This window comes from Rhinopithecus roxellana, chromosome 10, assembly GCF_007565055.1.
Source record: "Rhinopithecus roxellana isolate Shanxi Qingling chromosome 10, ASM756505v1, whole genome shotgun sequence".
Classification (NCBI taxonomy): Eukaryota; Metazoa; Chordata; class Mammalia; order Primates; family Cercopithecidae; genus Rhinopithecus; species Rhinopithecus roxellana.
Window position 1 is genome coordinate 12004568 of NC_044558.1, and position 21632 is coordinate 12026199.

General features: G+C 35.2%; 1 protein-coding gene across 1 annotated transcript; it reads right to left on the reverse strand.

The window, feature by feature from the left end:
- Nucleotides 1-13012: 13012 nt before the first annotated feature.
- LOC104674186 (taste receptor type 2 member 43) lies at nt 13013-13939 on the reverse strand. The gene has a single exon (XM_010378446.2). It carries the CDS (start codon nt 13937-13939, stop codon nt 13013-13015), a length of 927 nt encoding a protein of 308 aa, XP_010376748.2.
- Nucleotides 13940-21632: the final 7693 nt, after the last annotated feature.

Here is a 21632-nt window from a genome sequence, read left to right on the forward strand (position 1 = left end):
GTATTTGGCTCAACCTGAAATTTTCTGTTTACTAATGTAACTTTCCCACAATGATAATATTTTAAAATTTATTAGACATTATCCAAATTACGTATGAAAATATTTCAAAAATAAATCATTTAAAGAGATAGATGTAGATGATGATTGACAATGATGATAATGTCAGCCAAAAGGGGCCATACTCTTCTATAAATATGACTTCAATCATGTTTTCTAACTGCTACATTTCAGGGTGATGGACTCATGAACTTTTTTCTTACATTATTCTCAGCATCAGGCACAGACAAACATCCTCAGACAGTAATGGGGAGGGGGGAGGGGGGAGGGATTGCATTGGGGAGTTATACATGATATAAATGATGAATTGATGGGTGCTGACGAGTTGATGGGTGCAGCACACCAACATGGCACAAATATACATATGTAACAAACCTGCACGTTATGCACATGTACCCTAGAACTTAAAGTATAATAAAAAAAAATAAAAAAATAAAATGGTAATGAAAATTCCCCCCCCCACAAAAAAAAGAATAAGTAAAAAAAAATGAATTTCCACTGATTTACTGGCTGTTTTTTTTCATTTACCACATACTGAAAATCATGACAAAACTGCCCTACAACAAAGATTCTTCTCCTTTGGGCTGTTTAATTATCACTGCACTTTCACATGAACTTACACAAATCCTCTCTACAACTATAGAGCATATAAACTGTATCTTATCTTTTAATAGTATCATTAGTAGGCAAAATTCTCTCAACTGCTTATTTACAATCTCAGCTACTGTCACTAAATCTGGGTTATTTGATTATAGCAGTCGAAGTAACACTACATATACACAAGCACACTCAAAGATTACGCTAAATATGTTTTATAGCTTAACAATTATCTTTCTAGGGTTTCTTCTCTAATACAGAATCAAAAAATTTATAGAAACAAAATATTTTCCCCAACACATATGCCATGCACATGCATAGTATTGTGATCTTTGAATGGTAACAATATGAGTATAATTATTTCATTTAGGGATAAATGTAGCAAAAATTGTCCTATATACTTAATATCTATAGTGCTACATACTTCAATATTTGTACTTTATGAAAAATTCCCTAATTGTTGCCAATCTGAAATGCGTATCATGAATAATTAAATTGGAAACAAGAAAAAAGTCTATTGCAATATAGTCGTTCAAAATCTGATGTTTCCGATTAAGATTACCATTAAGAATGTGGATGTACACTTACTGCTTATATTTTTCTTTTTGAAATTAATTTTTAAAAAGTATAAAATTTTAGCCTTATTTCTTACTACTATAAAGCTGTATTCTTCTTTATTCAGCAAAACTCTAATTACAATGGCACATGTAGGAATATATTAGTTTCAGCCTAATTTTATATTCATTAATTTATTTAACATTTCTGATTTTAAAATATTTTCATTATTCTGGAACCTAACATATGTAGGGAAAGCAATAGAATCTAAATGTACAGTAAGAGGAAAAAAGAATGTAACATTAACACTCATATTCCACACCTTCGTCAAAAAATAGAATTTGCCAGCAATCTGACATTCCCCATATATGCTTTCTTGTTGATATAATTTCCTTGTTGTTTCCTCCCTCCCAAGTACCCCAGTTATGATAATCACTTAAATGTTTCACTTTAGTTTTGCCACCAATGCAATAAATAATAAGAATTTATTTCAAATTATAAGAATTATAAGAACTTAAAATAATTTATAATTTGTTTTATAAAAAGTTATAATTTCTTTTATAAAGAGTTATAAGAATCTAAAATTTCTTTTATAAGGAGGTGTAAGAATTCATAATTGTCTTATAAGCAATTATAAGAATTTATAATTCTTATAAATTATAAGAATTTATAATTGCTTATATAAGGAATTATAAGAATTTGTAATTCGTTTTATAAGCAATTATCAGAAATTATAATTTCTTGTAAAACCAATTATCAGAATTTATAATTTCTTTTGTAAGCAGTTATCAGAATTTAAAATTTCTTTTGTAAGCGATTATCAGAATTTATAATTTCTTTTGTAAGCAATTATCAGAATTTATAATTTCTTTTGTAAGCAATTATCAGAATTTATAATTTCTTACAAGCAATTATCAGAATTTATTTGCAAAACTATAAAAATATTCTTGCAAATTTCATATAAATGTGATTATATTGAATGTTTTTCATGTTAATAATTACTACTATAGCTGTATATATTGCTATCCATGTAAATCAAATTTATTCAGTTTCCTTTTTTTTTCTAGTTAATCTGTATTTTTGACTTTAATAAAATGACATGATTTCTTTCAGTGGTTTGTAGCATATAGTCAGGGAGTATGCAAAGTTCAGGATTAACAGGGCTCATCATCGTGGATGTGGATTTTAATCAATGGTAAGTAAAACAGGGTATGTAGTAAATATGTAACTATAATGGTGCGCAATGCAGAATTGGAATGACAATTACAGTGAACTATGAGGTTTTTTTCACATTTTGTTTATTTTTTATTATGCTTTATATTCTAGGGTACATGTGCACAATGTGCAGGTTTGTTACATATGTATGTATGTGCCATGTTGGTGTGCTGCACCCGTTAACTCGTCATTTACATTAGGTATATCTCCTAATGCTATCCCTCCCCCATCCCCCTACCCCATAACAGGCCCCAGTGTGTGACGTTCCCCTTCCTGTGTCCAAGTGATCTCATTGTTCAATTTCCACCTATGAGTGAGAACATGCGGTGTTTGGTTTTCTGTTCTTACGATAGCTTGCTGAGAATGATGGTTTCCAGCTGCATCCATGTCCCTACAAAGGACATGAACTCATCCTTTTTTTTTTTTTTTTTATAGCTGCATAGTATTCCATGGTGTATATGTGCCACATTTTCTTAATCCAGCCTATCATTGCTGGATATTTGGGTTGGTTCCAAGTCTTTGCAATTGTGAATAGTGCTGCAATAAACACACGTGTGCATGTGTCTATATAGCAGCATGATATATAATCCTTTGGGTATATACCCAGTGATGGGATGACTGGGTCAAATGGTATTTCTAGTTCTAGATCCTTGAGGAATCGCCACACTGTCTTCCACAATGGTTGAACTAGTATGGCCTTAAGGGGGCCATCTATAGACCTACCCTCAGGGTGCATTCTCTTTCTCAGGGATGTTCCTTGCTGAGAAAAAGAATTCAGCGATATTTCTCCCATTTGCTTTTGAAAGAAGAGAAATATGGCTCTGTCCCATCCTGCTCACTGGCAGTCAGTTTAAGGTTACTCCCTTGTTCCCTGAACATCGCTGTTATCCTGTTCTTTTTTCAAGGTACCCAGATTTCATATTGTTCAAACACACATGCTCTACAAACAATTTGTGCAGTTAACGCAATCATCACAGGGTCCTGAGGTGACGTTCATCCTCCTCAGCTTACGAAGATGACAGGATGAAGGGATTAAAGTAAAGACAGGCATAGGAAACCACAGGGTATTGACTGGGAAAGTGATAAGTGTCCATGAAATCTTCACAATTTATGTTCAGAGATTGCAGTAAAGACAGGTGTAAGAAGTTACAAAAGTATTAATTTGGGGAACTAATAAATGTCCATGAAATCTTCACAATTTATGTTCTTCTGCCGTGGCTTCAGCCGGTCCCTCTGTTCGGGGTCTCTGACTTCCCACAACATATATGTATTCTGATATGAGTGCAAATCCTGGGTCTGAGGATGTGATCCTTCATCTTATTCAAATAATGTCACACTCAAAGTAATTGCACTGATTTATAATCCTAAGAGCAGTGTATGAAAATTCCCACTGCTTCATATGCTTTCCAAAATTAGTTGAATAATTTTTGCACTTTCATATTTATATAAAATATAATTAAACTTGGCTGGGCACGGTGGCTCAAGCCTGTAGTCCCAGCACTTTGGGAAGCCAAGGCGGGTGGATAACCTTAGGTAAGGAGTTCGAGGCCAGCCTGGCCAACATGGTGAAACCCCATCTCTACTAAAAATACAAAAATTAGCCAGGTGTGGTGACGCACACCTGTTATCCCAGCTATTCAGGAGGCTGAGGCAGGAGAATCGAGTGAACCCAGAGGCGGAGGTTGCAGTGAGCCGAGATGACACCACTGCACTCCAACCTGACCACAAAGTGAGACTGTGTCTCAAAAATAAATAAAATAAAATATTATTAAACTTAACATTTTACAAACCTTTTTCTATTATAATTCAGAATGTATCTTCAGTTGAAAAATTATATCACTCTTTCAATTCTATGACTATAATTTCATGCACATTTATTAGGGATTGATTATATATTTCATATATTTATTTGTTCATATTTCATTATTAGTTTTTCTAATTTCTTTCTTGAAGTTTCAAATTCCTTTTTGTTATGAGCAAGTGTAATTATACTGGAGATATTTCCTTTAATCAATCATTATGTCAAATGACTTTGAGAAAATATGATTAGTTAATGGTATATTGTAGTGGAAGTTTCAGGATTGTTTAACAACTCCTAAAAGGAAACAAAGAAAAAATATTAAAATATAAAAATAGTCTGTAAGTTTAATTATAGTAGTCCATGGGAAAACACAAATTCCATTACCAGTATGGAAAGCATGATTGGTAGTAAACATACCATGTCTGAATTCTTTTTAAGGCAGGCCTAATTTCACTGGACAAGATTCCCTTTAAGGTTCTTACCTTAAATTCTATGTACACCTGATTTCTGAATGTGCAGTAACACTCTTGTTCTTTTTAAATTCTCTGACCAATGTCAAACAGAAAAGCACCAGGGCATGCTAATGAACGAATTCAATGCTATCTTTGTGGAAGACTTGATAATGTCTAAAACAGCTCAAATTAACTTATACTCAAACACTATGTCCAGGCTATAAGATAAAATTTTTCATACTGATGTTGAAGTGAAAAATGAGTTATCACTTACTAGCATGCAAATAAACACATATTCTGTTTCATTGTTTTGCAGTATTTTTCCTTGTTTAACCTCTCCATAATTTGTGTTCGGCAATGTCAGTTGTTAGGGAAATTTTAAAAACCAACACATAGACCCTACATTGGATATCTAAACTGTTAAAAGGAGTTTTGTTGTAACTAGAATCATGACGACTGTAGATTTATTTTTTTAAAGGTCAGATTTATGTAAACAGAATCCAAAGTTTTCTTGTCAAAAGAATCCAAGGTTTTCTTGGGAAGTGCAAAAAGACCAATACCCTTTAAAATCTGCTTGCTGCTAATATGTTTGTATAAGTCTATTGTTAACAAGCTCATTAACACAAACACACACATGCATACATGCCCCTCATGGATGGGAGGAATTATTGTCCTGTAATTTCCAAAATGGAAAATCAATTTCAGGCAAGTCATCCAGGTTGAAATAGCCCTATTTTCCCATTCACCCTTTTCAGTCAGTTGCTTAAACTTTTAAATAAGTTATTCTCTCACACTTAAGCTTTTGAATGCTTAAGCTTTTGAATAAGTTATTCTCTCGAGTCTAGCTAATATTTAAATATGAATTGTTTAATTAAAATATTCAGCAATTTAAAAAATATTCCTTGGGCACTTAAAGAATAAAACATGTATTTTCCATTGAAGACTCTAGACTTCCCTCGGTATGGATATTCACTTTTATTTTTCTCTGTTTAATTTCTTTTGATTACTCTATTAAGAAGAATAGATGTTAGTATTGGTCTCCAATCTTGTATTTTATTTCTTTTTAGGTTTTATAGTATAATTGTTTCCAAGAGATCTCGGAGTCAGACTGCCAAGAGAGGAAACCAGTTTTTCTGCTTCATATAGTGATGATTCTGAGATTCCATTTTACAACTACTCTCTGCCTCAGTAAAAACGCAGATGATAATAACATTCTCTTTGTGAGGAGTTAGTATAGCATTTGTATAACTGCTTTCCATTTTACCTGTCTGGGACTGGAAGAAACAAAGATGGCTAGTTACTGATTTGATCCTGTATTACTAGATATTTAGAAGATGCCAGTGAAAACTTCCATTTCTTTTTTTCTTTTTTTTTTTTCTTTTTTTCTGAGACAGACTCTTGATCTCTCACCCAAGCTGGAGTGCAGTGGCATAATCATACCTCACTGTAGTCTTGAACTCCTGGACACAAGTGATACTCTTGCTCTCCTGCCTCAGCTTTCCAAGTAACTGGAACTACAGGCATGCACCACCAAGCCTGCTAATTTTTAAATTTTTTGTGAATACAGGGTTTCCCTATGTTACCTAGTCTAGTATCGAACTCTTGGGCTCAAGTGTCCTCTCAAAGCGCTGGGATTACAGGTATGAGCATCAGTGGTTGGTCAAGAACTTCCATTTTTGAGTAGAATATAGCAAGTTCAAGAAGGGAAGATATCCTTCTGCAATAACTACGATAAGAGAAAGAAAAGGCCAAAAATATTTTTTAAATTAATCAGAGAGTTGTACAAGCAACCAAGACCAGCTGAACTGAAATCCAGCACGAGAGCTTTTATAGATGAAGAGTCGATTTATATGTTCAGTGCAATCCCTATCAGATTCCAGCAGGCATTTTTTTTTTTTTTTTTTTTGGATAAAATGAAAAACTAGTCCGACAATACATCTGGAAATACCAAGTTATCAGATGACCAAAAGAAATTTTAAAAAATAACAAAGTTGGCCGGGTGGCTCACAGCTGTAATCCCTGCACCTGGGAGGCCAATGTGGGTGGATCACCAGGTCAGGAGATGGAGACCATCCTGGCTAACACGGTGAAACCCCGTCTCTATTAAAAATACAAAAAATTAGCTGGATGTGGTGGCGGGCGCCTGTAGTCCCAGCTACTGTGGAGGCTGAGGCAGGAGAATGATGTGAACCCGGGAGGCGGAGCTTGCAGTGAGCCAGATCCTGCCACTGCACTCCAGTCTGGGTGACAGAGTGAGACTCTGTCTCAAATAAAATAAAATAAAATAAAATAAAATAACATAAAATAAAAATTGCAGAATTACAATTTCTGATTTCAAAGCTTATTACAAAGCTGCACTTATCAGGAGGGTGTGGTGTTGGCATTACAGTAGACAAAAAGAACATAAAACATAACTGAGAGTCTAGAAATTAACATTGACGTTCATGGTCATTGAGTTCAAAAAGACTACCACTGCAGCTGAATAGGAATTAATAATTTTTTTCAACAATTGATAATGAGAAAGTTGAATAATCACATACATAAGAAATGAATTTATATCCTATTTCATATCATTCCAAACAAAAAAAACTAATATTTAATCATAGAGCTACATGTAAAAACTGGGATTAGTAACTGAGATACAAACACATATTAAATGTACCAAATGCAAGTAATAAATTTTATGGGTGCACCCTAGATTTTGTAGCGTTTTTGTTTGTTTGTTTGTTTTTGTTGTTTTGAGACACAGTCTCACTCTGTGGCCCAGGCTGGAGTGGAGTAGTACAAACTTGGCTCACTGCAGCCTCCAACTCCAAGCTCAAAGAGTCTCTTGCCTTTAGCCTCCTGAGTAACTGGGACTACAGACTACAAGCACACACCACCACACCTGACTAATTCTTGTATTTTTGGTAGAAATAGAGTTTGGCCGTGTCTCCCAGGCTGGTCTTGAACTCCTGGGCTCGAGCAATCCTCCTGCTTCAGCTTCCCAAGTATTTGGAACTATAGGCATGCACCACCACGCCAGCTAAATTTTAATTTTTTGTAGAGATGAAGTTTCCGTACATTGTGAATGGAACTCTGGCTCTCAAGGGATCCTCCCACCTTGGCCTCCCAAAGTACTAGGACTACAGGCATGAGACATCACATCCAGCCTGCAGTGGGAGTGCTTGAAAGTCAGATGCTTTCTCTTGCCTGATTGCCCTAGCCAGAACTTCCAACACTATGTTGAATAGGAGTGGTGAGAGAGGGCATCCCTGTCTTGTGCCAGTTTTCAAAGGGAATTTTTCCAGTTTTTGCCCATTCAGTATGATACTAGCTGTGGGTTTGTCATAAATAGCTCTTATTATTTTGAGGTACGTTCCATGAATACCGAATTTATTGAGCGTTTTTAGCATGAAGGGCTGTTGAATTTTGTCAAAAGCCTTTTCTGCATCTATTGAGACAATCATGTGGTTCTTGTCTTTGGTTCTGTTTATATGCTGGATTACGTTTATTGATTTGCGAATGTTGAACCAGCCTTGCATACCAGGGATGAAGCCCACTTGATCATGGTGGATAAGCTTTTTGATGTGCTGCTGAATCCGGTTTGCCAGTATTTTATTGAGGAAAACAGTATGGCAATTCCTCAAGGATCTAGAACTAGATGTACCATATGACCCAGCCATCCCACTACTGGGTATATACCCAAAGGATTATAAATTATTCTACTACAAAGACACATGTACACGTATGTTTATTGCGGCACTATTCACAATAGCAAAGACTTGGAATCAACCCAAATGTCCATCTGTGACAGACTGGATTAAGAAAATGTGGCACATATACACCATGGAATACTATGCAGCCATAAAAAAGGATGAGTTTGCGTCCTTTGTAGGGACATGGATGCAGCTGGAAACCATCATTCTTAGCAAACTATCACAAGAACAGAAAACCAAACACCGCATGTTCTCACTCATAGGTGGGAACTGAACAATGAGATCACTTGGACTCGGGAAGGGGAACATCACGCACTGGGGCCTATCATGGGGAGGGGGGAGGGGGGAGGAGGGAGGGATTGCATTGGGGAGTTATACATGATATAAATGATGAATTGATGGGTGCTGATGAGTTGATGGGTGCAGCACACCAACATGGCATAAGTATACATATGTAACAAACCTGCACGTTATGCACATGTACCCTAGAACTTAAAGTATAATAAAAAAAAAAAAAAAAAAAAAAAAAAAAGAAAGAAAGTCAGATGCTACCTAGAGCTTCGGCTCATGTCCATCCCAAGGTGGATGTAATCAGTTTGTAGTTATTACCTCTTCCTGAATGTGTAATTGAAATGGATATCTATGGCAGCTGGCCGGACTCTCACATTCTTCCTCAACTGTAGAGTAAGGGACATTATTATAGCAGGACCCAAGGGAAGCCTCTGAAATTCTCCTCTACTGGCAACACAATGTATAAAATATAATAACCGCATTCCCTAAGGAATGGAATTGGTCACTGCCATGACAAAACACTTGCAAGTTACAAGAGATGGTAGTCCTTTCTATAACCCGATTCAGTTAACCTACCAAAACCAGACGGGTTATAGAATGAATGCAGATTATTCTAAACTTAAATCAACACTCACAAATGCTTTCCAGGATGTGCTATCTTCACTGAGCAGAGCAGAGCTCCTGGCACTTTTTACAGGGCTCGTGATTTGGTGAATGGTTCTTAATCTACACTCATTACGAGGAAAAATCAAACAATTTGCCTTGTATTGTAAGAATAATAACACTGCTTCACTGTTTTAATATCATGGCTATGTCACTTCTGTTCTCTGTTTACATTTTGTAAAAAACATCGTGCTTATTTAATATATTAATAATATTACAGCCCGGGCCATGTGGCACATGACAGTAATCCCTGACACAGGAAGATCACTTCAGCCCAGGAGTTTGAGACCAGCCTGAGTAACATGGTGAAATCCTAACCCTCCAGAAAATACGAACACTAACCAGGCGTGGTGGTGTTCCTCTGCAGTCCCAGCTGCTAGCAATGCAGAGGCGGGAGAATCACTTGAACCCAGAAGGTTGAGGCCGTAATGAGCTCTGATCCTGCCATTGCTCTCCAGCTTCAGGAACAGAATGAGACCCTGTCTCAAAATAATAGCAATAATAATAATATATGAGTTGGTAAAATAGTCAGGAAGTGGCAAGTTTCTTAACTATAGTAAAATACTCTAACGATGAATGGAAGTAAAATACCAAAAGAAAAGAAATAAACCTGAGGAGATTCAGGGACCTACAACATAGGTGATGTTTTAAAGCGTTCATTGTCCCTAGACCACATGTTGAAACAATCTTTTTTAAAAGTAATTGGCATGTTGCTCTATGTATATATTTCCCATTACTACAAAAGAGACACAATGTTTCGGGGTCCTATTGGGATGTTGGAGACAATGTATTCCACATTTGGGAATAGTGCTCTGACTCATTACAGAAGTTTCCAAAGGTTACTGGTCTCAAGTGGAACCCAGAGCAGAAAAGGACTCTACAGCAGATATAGGCTCTGGTCCAAGCTGCTCTGGCCACTGTGCCAGATGATCCAGCAGGATTCAAAGATGCTAAAAGCATACAGAGCGGGTATTACAGGACTCTGTCTATGTCACTAACAAGCCTGTAGGAGAGGGGAGAGCAAATTCCTATGGAATTAATGCAAGACCATTCCCTCTTCAGCAGAGGAGTAGCCTCTGTCTGATAAGCAAAACAGCAAGTGCAGAACATTAATCCAAGCACAGAGTCCCTCTAAGCACAAGCCCCTATAAGCACAAAACCCTATGCAACTGTGCAAGTCATATGCTCATAAAGTCAGCCATGACTGGAGGGTATGAGGACATCTCAGTGGCACAAGGAGTGGCGGTATTGAACACAGACGTGCTTTCTTAGATTCTCCTCACTATCTCCTACTCTCCTGCCCAGCACCTTGCCTGATCCAGATCATCCTTCCATTTGGGATTTGAATGAATCACCACACTGTGCGCATGAGGTCTGACTTTCATAATCTCCACCAAGGGACTGGGTGATGTAAGACAGAGCAGCAGAGATGGTAGTTTCTGCTTCAGGTAAACCATGGTGAATGGGAAATAGAAGTCAAATGACAGCTGAGCAGATAGATTCTCCCTCCTCTCTCTCTTCCATGGACTAATGCTGGCTGTGGTTTCCCCTTGTAACCCTTATGGAAAAGTGCTGGAGCCAAGTGCACGCATCTGATGACCACCATGCTGTCTCTCTCACCTCACCGTGAAGTGGCTGCCAGCAGAGTCACACCAGATATCACTACACACTGTTTCACGTTTGTTCCTGTCTCAATTTCCACATGTCCTTGCCATTTTTGTCTTGAACTTGACTTCTAAATAAAAGTCCTCACTTCAATAACAGGTATTACATTTAAAAAAAATTCGGTAAAGTAGCTGGTTACTAACTCAATTTTTTGAAATGAAATGCCATTTTTGTTTAAACAACAATCAACTAGAAAATATCATATTACTAATATACAATTGACAATAAAAAAATACATATTCAAATAGACCAAACTTGTTTATATGCTTTTTAAAAATATTGTAATAGGTGCTATCTAATTTTGATGTTCTACCTTGCCTCCAATTCAGACACCTGACACAGCTGCATCAAGACTATATTATTGTGATATTTCCCCTAAAATTGTGGAATAGCCAAACTTTTCCTCTGAGGAAGGATTCCGCTTGGATAAGACTGTAACCTTAACCTGAGACCAGAACAGGGGAATTCACACAACTGCAGATTTTGTGATGCATTTCCTTTTCATTGGTTTACCACATCAACTTATCCATTTTATACACCAATTTATTTGTTCATTAAAGTATCATTTTTGACCATCTATTCTTGGTGCTGGGTTCTAGTTCCTGGGAGTCAACGGAAAGTAAGACAAACATGATCTCTTTTTTTAAGGTTCTTAACATTGTACTGAGGAAGATATATGATTAAAAAATACATAAATCAGGTGTGGGGATGATTTATCTTAAGGTTTAAATCCCATAGCTAAAATTTCATAACACCAAGAATTAATACAGTCAGGTAGAATTTAGCTGCGAACAAGACTGTACATTTCTTTCTTATATTAGAGCTTCCTATGAATGAATATGCCAACACACATTCATTTCATTATTGACAACAAAATTACAACATTAAGGCACATCCTATAATTAATACATAGATTTCATAGATACCATTTTAATATTTACAAAAAGTTTCACTGAATTATCGTCGATAATTTCTATACTAATTTTACATTGATTTGTTTTTAGAAAAGAAAAGATTTGAGTTCTCTTACCTGAAGTTTAGAAGGAATATTATAAATGGAAGATAAGGATATAATTAGCAATGAGGGGCTTAGAGGTGCTTTAGAAAAAATACTAAAATAGTTTACATCAGATCTCAACTTCAAAAACAGCTTTTCTTGAATTCAAAAGCTAGATGAAATGATGTTTCTAACTGCATATGGAAACTGATAATAGCAATCAAGATCATGATCATGGTTTTTCATCCCTTTATTACAGAAGAGATTTTTTTCTAAGCTATTCACATACTTGTATGAAATCTAATATTCCTCAGTACTGCTTATGGCAGACATACACGAAATTTACTGTGCATATGCTTATCACACGAATTCTCTTGTGTGCATTGTTTCCTAACAATAATTCTGTTTGCCTTTTACTAAATATAAAATAGGAATTCATAATGGAATAAAACTCCGAAGATACATCCTCATTATTGATTTAGAATTGAATGACCTTACCATCCAATAAGTTAGAGGTTCAAACAGTGAATTCTAAGCACAATATGGCATATTTGTGTTGTTCTAATCACATTAGAAAAGAGCAATATTTTTCCTGGGATAAGCCATTAGTTCTTAATAATGATAAATAGATATCATAAATTCTACAAATGACATATAAAGTACATGAATGAAATACACGTGACTTCATAATTCTGAGGAATTTTTGTCATATTTTGTATAATTTTGTAGTCTGTATGAAAAAACACAAAAAGGTCAAGTTATTGTGAATGTTCTAAGCTTTCATACACACATAAACACACACACATATATATGTACACGCACATATAAATATATGTGCGTGTATATATATATATATATATATACTTTTTAAGACTAATTTTAGGTCAATGTCTTTTCTAGGTACACATTTGGAAATTATCCATACACATATATTACAGAAAAATCAGTAAGAAATAGAAAATGTTTCACACACCACCACTTTGTTTTCTGCTAGAAGACACACCATGCCCCCTTTGTCAATCTATGGAGATTGAAGCTTCTGTCCTTTCACCCAGTACCTCACGTTCCACAAAACTGAAAGAAGAGTCTGCTTTAGCTTCTTGTTTCCCCAAATCAGGACGAATGCGTGGGCTGAAGGATAGCTGAATCTAATAGCTTTGCAGAACATGAAGACAGCTTTGTTTTCCACCCTTCCCAAACTCCAACTTGATATCATTATGGACAGAAAGTAAATGGCACATAACGACAAGGAGATCACAGTTTGCAAAGCTTTTATGTGGACCTTGGTGCCGGGATCTTGAGAGCCTTTGCCATGAAGCTGCATCTTCTTGAGATGTTTACACAGAGAACAGATTAACAGCAGAAAAGATATTAGGGTCAGAGTGAAGGGTACTAAGTTTGCTAGCATGGTTACAGTCGTATTTGAAAGGTACACTGCACTCCTCAATTTGCTCTTCCAAGTCATGTTTCCTTCATATTCTTTTGTCCGTACAATCTCATTCATGTTTACCACAAAAAGATGACAAACCAAAAATAGCAAAGGCCCCAACAGTATCACCAGAACGACACTCTTAACTCTCCTCTTTAAGTGAAGAAATATAAGGTTGGAGAAATTGGCAATCTTGAGTAGGTAAAATATGCTGAGGCTAGTAACAAGCCAGTTGCTGAAATGGCTGGTTACTGTCCATAGATTATAAGTAGTAGTTCTTACTTCTACCCTATAAAAAGCTGGATTCAACTCAGTTGAATACCAATTTAATAATAATATCCAAAGCAAACCAACTCTGGAGACCGCCAGAGCAGTGAGAATTTGGTCAGCAAAGGAGATCTTTTGTTTCTTGACCCACTCAATGGAATTTACCAATGCTATGAAGCCATTAGCAAAATTTCCAATAACAAATGTAACCACTACTAGAATGGAAAAAATGATGGGTAGAAAAGTTATCATGCCTGAACAGAGAAAAAGAAATTTTAAAAATGCTGGTAGTGTGTCCAGACTTGGATCCTGCAGGTGGGTTCGTGGTCTCGCTGACTTCAATGATGGAGACACACAGCTTCACAGTGAGTGTTACAGCTCTTAAAGATGGCACGGACCCAAAGAGTGAGCAGAAGCAAGGTTTATTGTGAAGAGTGAAAAGACAAAGCTTCCACAGAGTAGGAGGTGACCCAGGCAGCTGTTATTCCCTTATTTGTCCCCTCCCATTTTCCTTTTTTGTCCTATCAGAGTGCTCTTTCTTCAATCCTCCCTGCGTTTGGCTATTTTTAGGATCCTTCTTATTGGTGCATTTTACAGAGCACTGATTGGTGCATTCTACAGAGCACTGATTGGAGCATTTTACAATCCTCTTGCTAGCTTCAGAAAAGTACTCCAAGTCCCCACTCCGTCCAGGAAGTCTAGCTGGCTTCACCTCTCAATATAATATAACTGTGTGATTGCTTGACTATCCTGACCTTAAATACCATATGCATCTGATTTTTTAATGTGCTGGGACATTCTTTTTACTTTTAATTGTTGTGACAAGTGTCACAATTTCCAAGCCAGAAATCACCATGGCATGTTAATTGATGAGTTCAATGATTTCTTTATGGAAAACATTCTTATTTTCAAACTCAAATTAATTCATTCATTCACTGTCTGTTCTTGTTTTAGGCTGGAATTATTCATACTGAAGTTGACATGAAACCTGAATTCTCATTTGCTAGTATGCAAACAAGGACATATTCTCTTTCAGTGTTTGCAAGTTTTCCTTGTGTAACCTCTCCATCATTTGTCATTAGCAACTTCAGTTGTTAGGGAAGTTTTGTAACCCAATATATAGATCATATAGTAAATGTCTAAATTCTTAAAGGGAGCTTGGTCATGTCTAAGATCATCACCTATATGGACATTTTTCAATGACATATTTAAATATACAGAATCCAAACTGCTTTTATCAAAAGCATCTAAGATTTTCTTGAGAACCACAGGCAGTCCAATACTCCACAAGATCTGCTAGCAGCTAATACTTTTGTATAACTTTGTTACTCACAAGATCATAAATATGCACACAAATACAAACATGGGCACACCACTTATGAACGGAACAATTTATTTTCTTTTAATTTCCAAATTAAAAAATGCATTTCCAAGAGGTTTCCAGATGAAATTGGTCTTATTTTCCCACTCAGGGTTTTCAGCTTATTAATAATATTTATTTTTCATACATATCTCCAATTCTTAGGATTTGGTAAAGTTTCTCTCAAGTCTAATGTTTAAATATTTATTATTATGTTAAACATTTAGCAATTTTATAAAAATTCCTGAATACCAGGCCATTTGATATATAATCTTGCAGTATCCTCCCATCATAGGAAGACTGACTACCTTTCCCCTGAACTTGGAGTTCAATCATTTAACTTGCTTTGATGAACAGAAAATTAATACTCTTTGCATAGAGATTTGAGATGGCTTCCATACTGGGGATTCTTCCTCTTTCCATTTGCCATGAGAATATCGCCTGGCTAATACATTGTTTCCAGAAGGAGAATGAGAAATTAATGACGTCAGATTGCTGCCACCTGATCCAGACTAAATAGGCAAAACTCTAACGTCCTCAAAGATGCAGAATTTGGCCCATCTGAAATCACCACAGTCACCAACCAAACCCAGCTTAGAAAAATGAAATCCAGGCCCAGTGTGGGTGAGGCCGAGGCAGACGAATCATGAAGTCAAGAGATGGAGACCATCCTGGCCAACAGGGTGAAACCCCATATCTACTAAGAATACAAAAATTAGCCAGGCATGGTGGCGTGTGCCTGTAGTCCCAGCTACTCAGGAGGCTGAGGCAGGAGAATGGCATGAACCTGGGAGGCGGAAGTTGCAGTGAACTGAGATTGTGCCACTGCACTCCAGTCTGGGTGACAGAGCAAGACTCTGTCTCACAAAACAAACAAACAAACAAAACAAAAACAAAATCCAACAACATGTGAGATATAAATATCTAATGTAGTTTTGGAGGATTTTCTCCTGCAGAAAAATATAACTGATAAAAGAACTCCACTAAACCAAGTGTGGGAAATATGTACAAGCTTGTTTTGTCAGGAATTCTAGAGCCAAAAGAAAAAAATAGATTATCCACTTCACAGGCAAAGATTTGTTCCTGTGAAGTGGATAATTAAGGCTAGAGGAAAGCCTTTGGAAAGATCTGGGGTTGGAGGATAACATCTAAAATTTGCTTATGGTGCAACTAAATGAGAAAGTTCCCATTTCAACTATCTTAGAGTTGTATAAGAATGTATACCAAGAGTTGATATTTCCCCTCAGTATATAATGAGACCAGTAATAATAATTTCTATGGACATTTCTTCTAATTACAAATTTGTATATTAAAGTTATAATGCACAATTAGAAATGAACCAATACAAAAATGGGAAATACCACAATGTATCATAAGCACTCAAGTAACTGTGACACAGGGCAAGACAAGGAACACTGAAAACAGCATTTGTCCACCTCCATGCCAGTTTCCAAGCCCCTAAACATTTCTTTGCATCTTTGGAGATAAGCAATATCCATAATTTATGATGATCATTTCCTTGATTTTCTTCATACTTTACCACCTAGGTATGCAACCCTAAACTGCATAGCTTGGTCTGGCCTGCTTTGAACTGTGTGTAGGTGCAATCCTACATGTTCTTTTTGTTTGTGGCTTCTTGAACTCAACATTATGTTTCTGAAATTTAGTCACATAGTTGCAAGTACATGTGATTTTTTTTCACTTCTCTATGTTGTTCCATTGTATGGATTTACTGTAATGATTCATCCAATCTTAATATATATTTGGCCAGCTTCTTTTTTGAATAGTTATGAATAATTCTACTAGAACATTCTTTCATATGTCATTTGATACAATTCTTTTGTATATATACCTATGAGTAGCATTACATTGTCATTGTTCAAAATTTCCTCATAGACACAGAAAGTTCAAAAAATAATTTAACTAATCTTACTCCTGTCACCTTTACCTCCTTTCTATTTTTGCCATTTGCATATGTCTTATCAATTATATAATTACCCCAAAAAGACATTATTATTTTTTACAGTAAACATTCATTTAGAATTATGCACATATTTGTCACTTTCATTAATTTGTATTCCTTCTTGCATATTCAACTTAGTATTTTCAATAAGACCCTTTATTGACCAGGCAGGGTGGCTCACACCTATAATCCCAACATTTTGTAAGGCTGGGGTAGGAGCACCCAGGAGTTTGAGACCAGCCCGTGCAACACAGCGAAACAGCCTCTACAATAAATGAAAAAGTTAGCCAGGCATAGCGAAGCTACTCGCAAGGCTGAGGTGGGAGGATGGTTTGAGCTCGGGAGTTCCAGACTGCAGTACGGCATGATCCTACCACTGAACTCCAGCCTGGACGACAGAGTGAGACTCCAACTCTACAAACAAAAATAATAACAATAACAATTTTTCCTTTCTCTGAAAAGGTATATTTTAAGTTTCTGTTTATCAAGATCTATTCCACTTTTGAAATACACTGAAGACATGATTCCTTTGAACTCGAGCTTCATTTTTGTCCGTTAAGAATTAGGTTGTCATTTAGACAGTTATTCTCTTTAACATAATCTCTATCTTTTCCTCTAGTTACTTTTCAGATTTTCTATTGGTCTTTGATGTCCTGTCATTTTATGTTAATTTGGTTTTAATTATCTTGTCTGAAGTCTGATGGTTTCTAAAAATATATGAACTGATACATTTGATCACTTTTGGAAAAATCTCCACATTGCTTCTGCCCAACTTTCTTCCAGAACTGCAGAAGCATGTTAGCTGTTCTAGCTGTAGCTTCAATGTCTCTGACCCTCCAGCCTTATATTTTCTATCTCTTGGTCTCTTTATGCTTCATTCTGGGTAGTTTTCTTCCAATTCACTAATTCGTTCTTCTGTTTAACTAGTTGTTAACTCTATTGGATTCTCAAAATTGATAACTTTTTTTGTCTGATTGTTTTAGAAGGAGAAATGAACTTTTGCTCTCCTTATATAAATTATTTTTCTAATGGAGAAACTAAACCAAGTATTCCTAAAACCAAGTTCTTAAAAAAGAGTTTCTTTAAACTTTTAGTATATCTGACATGAAAGTGGTAATGATTTTTCCTTTTGTAATACTTTGGTCAAAGAAGAGAATAAAAGCAATGTCTAGGCATCCTCCTGCAATTTGGAAGAAACTGGAAATTGATTTAATGTGAATAGCTTTTTTTGGATAGTAGCTTATCTGTTGCTGGTTCATCACCATGAACTCCCCTCACAGGGAAATTCAATGAGCAGTACTGGATCTCAAATGTCATTAAAATTAATCAAATATAGTCTCTCAACCACAGCTCCACCATTCTATTCCATGATTTAAATTTTACTGTTTTTATGAGCAGAAATCAAGACTTCTTAGTTTATAACAATCTTTAAAAGATCAAATAGTAAAGCAGTACTTACAAGTTTATCAAAAAATGAAGGACATCTGATATGAGCACACTTTAAGTCCCATGGACAAAAAACTGAATCTGTTGCTTCTGTGGAATTCCACCATTTAATCCCTATCCATGAATATCATTTTGGTTATACAACTATAACCTTTGAACTCCATTGTCACTCACTCAAGTGTGACAGAAGATCTGAGGTCTTACCTCTGTTTGACAATTTGGTCCTAAATGAGCTCTTTAGAAATAAAAGCTTGCTCACAAAATGTGTTATTTGCTTTATCTTTCTTATGAGGGAATTTTATTTATATGAAAAACTACATTGTTTCTATAGTGGTCATAGTGAAAGGAGGATTGGTTGAAGGTCATCCATAAATAATTACTTGCTTAAGCAATGTATTGTAAAATAACTACACTTAATTTCTAAATCTAAGTGTATTGAACTTGACTTGAACTTTACGGTTTACTGTTGTAACTTTCCCACAGTAATGATCTTTTTAAAATTACTTATTTTCCAAGTTATGTATTTAAGTATTTCAAAAACAAATCACTTCATGAGATAGATGAAGATATAGATGATTACAATGATGATGGCAGTGAAAGGGAGAATGCTATTTGATAAATGTGATTTCAGGCTTGTTTCTAAGTACTGGAGTTCAAGGTGATGAGAGAACACTATTATTCTTCCTCATGGCCTCATGATTCTTCTGTGATTCTCAGTATCAGGCCTAGACAAATACCCTCATATGGTATTTCATCAAGAATAATGTAAAACCAATGCATTTTCAATGATTTATTTGCTTTTATTTTTTTACTACAATTTATAAAGTTGATAACATAAGTGACCTCTCCAACAATTAGGACTCTATTTTGGGATTTTTTTTTCTTGGCGTTTTTGAATAAGAACATGGAAAAATATCCTATGCAAGAATACAGAATATCAACTTTATTTATTCTTTTAATAGCAACATTAGCAAGCCAAATTCTTGCAAATGCGTTTTCACATTCTTAGCTATGGTGACTAAATCTGGATTATTTTACTATAGCAGTCAAAGTAGCATTATATATGCACAAACATACTCCAAGATCATGCTAAATATGTTTTATAACTTAAAATTTGCCTTTCTATGATTTTTTTCTCTAATGTAGGGCCAAAAAATTTATAGTAACAAAATATTTACCCAACACATCAGGGTACACATGAATAGTATTGTGAAATTAAAATGCTAATTATATGAATATAAATATTTCATTTAGAGACACACTTTTGGATATATTTAATTTATTTAATATCCATTGTACTATAATTTACCGGAAATTCATGAATTTCTAGCACTTTCAAATGTGTATAATAAAGAATCAAATTGGAATTTACAAAAGTGTGTGTCAATAATAAATATTCAAATTTTGATGTTTCAAATTCTTATTCGCACTGAGAAGGCAGATTCACAGTTCTTGCTTACCTCTCCTTTTTAAAAATTAATATAAGAAAAGTTTTGGGCTAGGTCTGGTGGCTCACACCTGTAGTCCCAGCATTTTGGGAGGCTGAGACAGGTGGATTGCCTGAGCACAAGAGTTCAAGCCCAGCCTGGGCAACATGGCAAAACCATGTCTCTACAAAAAAATAGAAAAAATTAGCAGGGCGTGGTGGTGCACGCCTATTGTCCTAGCTACTCAGGAGGCTGAGATGGGAGAATCACTTGAGCCCAGGTGGTGGAGGTTGCATTGAGCCAAGATTGCAGTTGTGCACTCCAGCCTGGGCAACAGAGCGAGACCCTGTCTCAAAATAAAAATAGAAAAGTTTTAAATTTTAACTTGGATTTCTTAGTACCCTAACACTCTATTCTCCTTTATTCAGCAAAAACTCTAATTACAATGGTATCTATGAGAATATGCTGTGTCACCCTAATTTTATACTTAGAAATGTACTTTATGTTTCTGCTTTTTTAACATTTTTTATTGTGGAGCATAACATACATATAGAGAGTAATAACACCTAATAACCGGAAAGAGAAAAAATTATAATGTTAACATCAATGGCACCACACCTTGGTCAGAAAATAGAATTTGTGAGCAATACCCATATACCCATATATGTCTTCTTGTTGATATTTTCCTCCCTTCTGACTATCCCAATTGTTATGATGATCACTTATATGTTTCACTGTAGAGTTTTATCACCAATGTAATAAATTACAATGTATTAAAAATAATGTTTTTCAAACTTTATGTAAATGAGATTATACTAAATGTGTTTTCCATCTTGATAATTCCTCCCACATCTGCGAGTATTATTATCTATGTAGCCCCAATTTGTTCATTTTCTTTATTGTATTATTCTGTTGTAAACATATCAGTCTTGTTTGTTAATTTTGATCACTGTATAGTATTCCATTGTATAAATCTGCCACAATTTCTTTATTCATTTGGAGAACTGATAGACGTTTGGAGGACTTCTCAACTTTAGCTATTGAAACTCAGTGATATGCATGTGTATGTATATGTATTCTGATAAGAGTGAAAATACTGGGTCTTAGGATGTGATCTTTCATCTTAATGAGATAATGCCATACTCAGCCGAAATGATGGCACAGATTCATAATTCTCGGAGTAGTGTATGAAAATTCCCATTGTGACATATCCTTTCCAAAATAAGTAATGTCAGCCTAATATATACTTTTTTTATTTATATAAAATATTATTAAACAATATTTTCCAAGTCCTTTTCTATTCTTATTCAGAATGTATTTTCTCTTCAAAAAAATTACATTAATATTTTTTCATTCTATGACTGTTATTTCACATACACACAATAATGCCTTGTACGTTATACATATTTATTTGTATTTTATTATAAGTTTATCTTACCTTTTTTTCTTCAAATCTCAAATACTCTTTTGTTATAAGCAAGTGTAAGTATACTGGAGATACTTCCTTTAATCAATCATTATGTCAACTGACTTTGAAAAAATATAATCAGTTAACAGCATACTGTAAGGAAAATTTCAAGATTGTTTAACAACTCTTAAAAGGACTCAAAGAAAAAAATGTTGAAATATAAAAATAGTCTACAAGTTTAACATAAGTGTCCATGGGAAAATATAAATATATTATTGTTCTTATGAAAAAATGATTGGTAGTAAACTTACCATGTCTGAATTTTTTTAAAGGCAAGTCTG

Excerpts from the sequence above, each read along its gene's own strand:
- LOC104674186 (XM_010378446.2), bottom strand. The coding sequence starts at position 13,939 with ATGATAACTTTTCTACCCATCATTTTTTCCATTCTAGTAGTGGTTACA.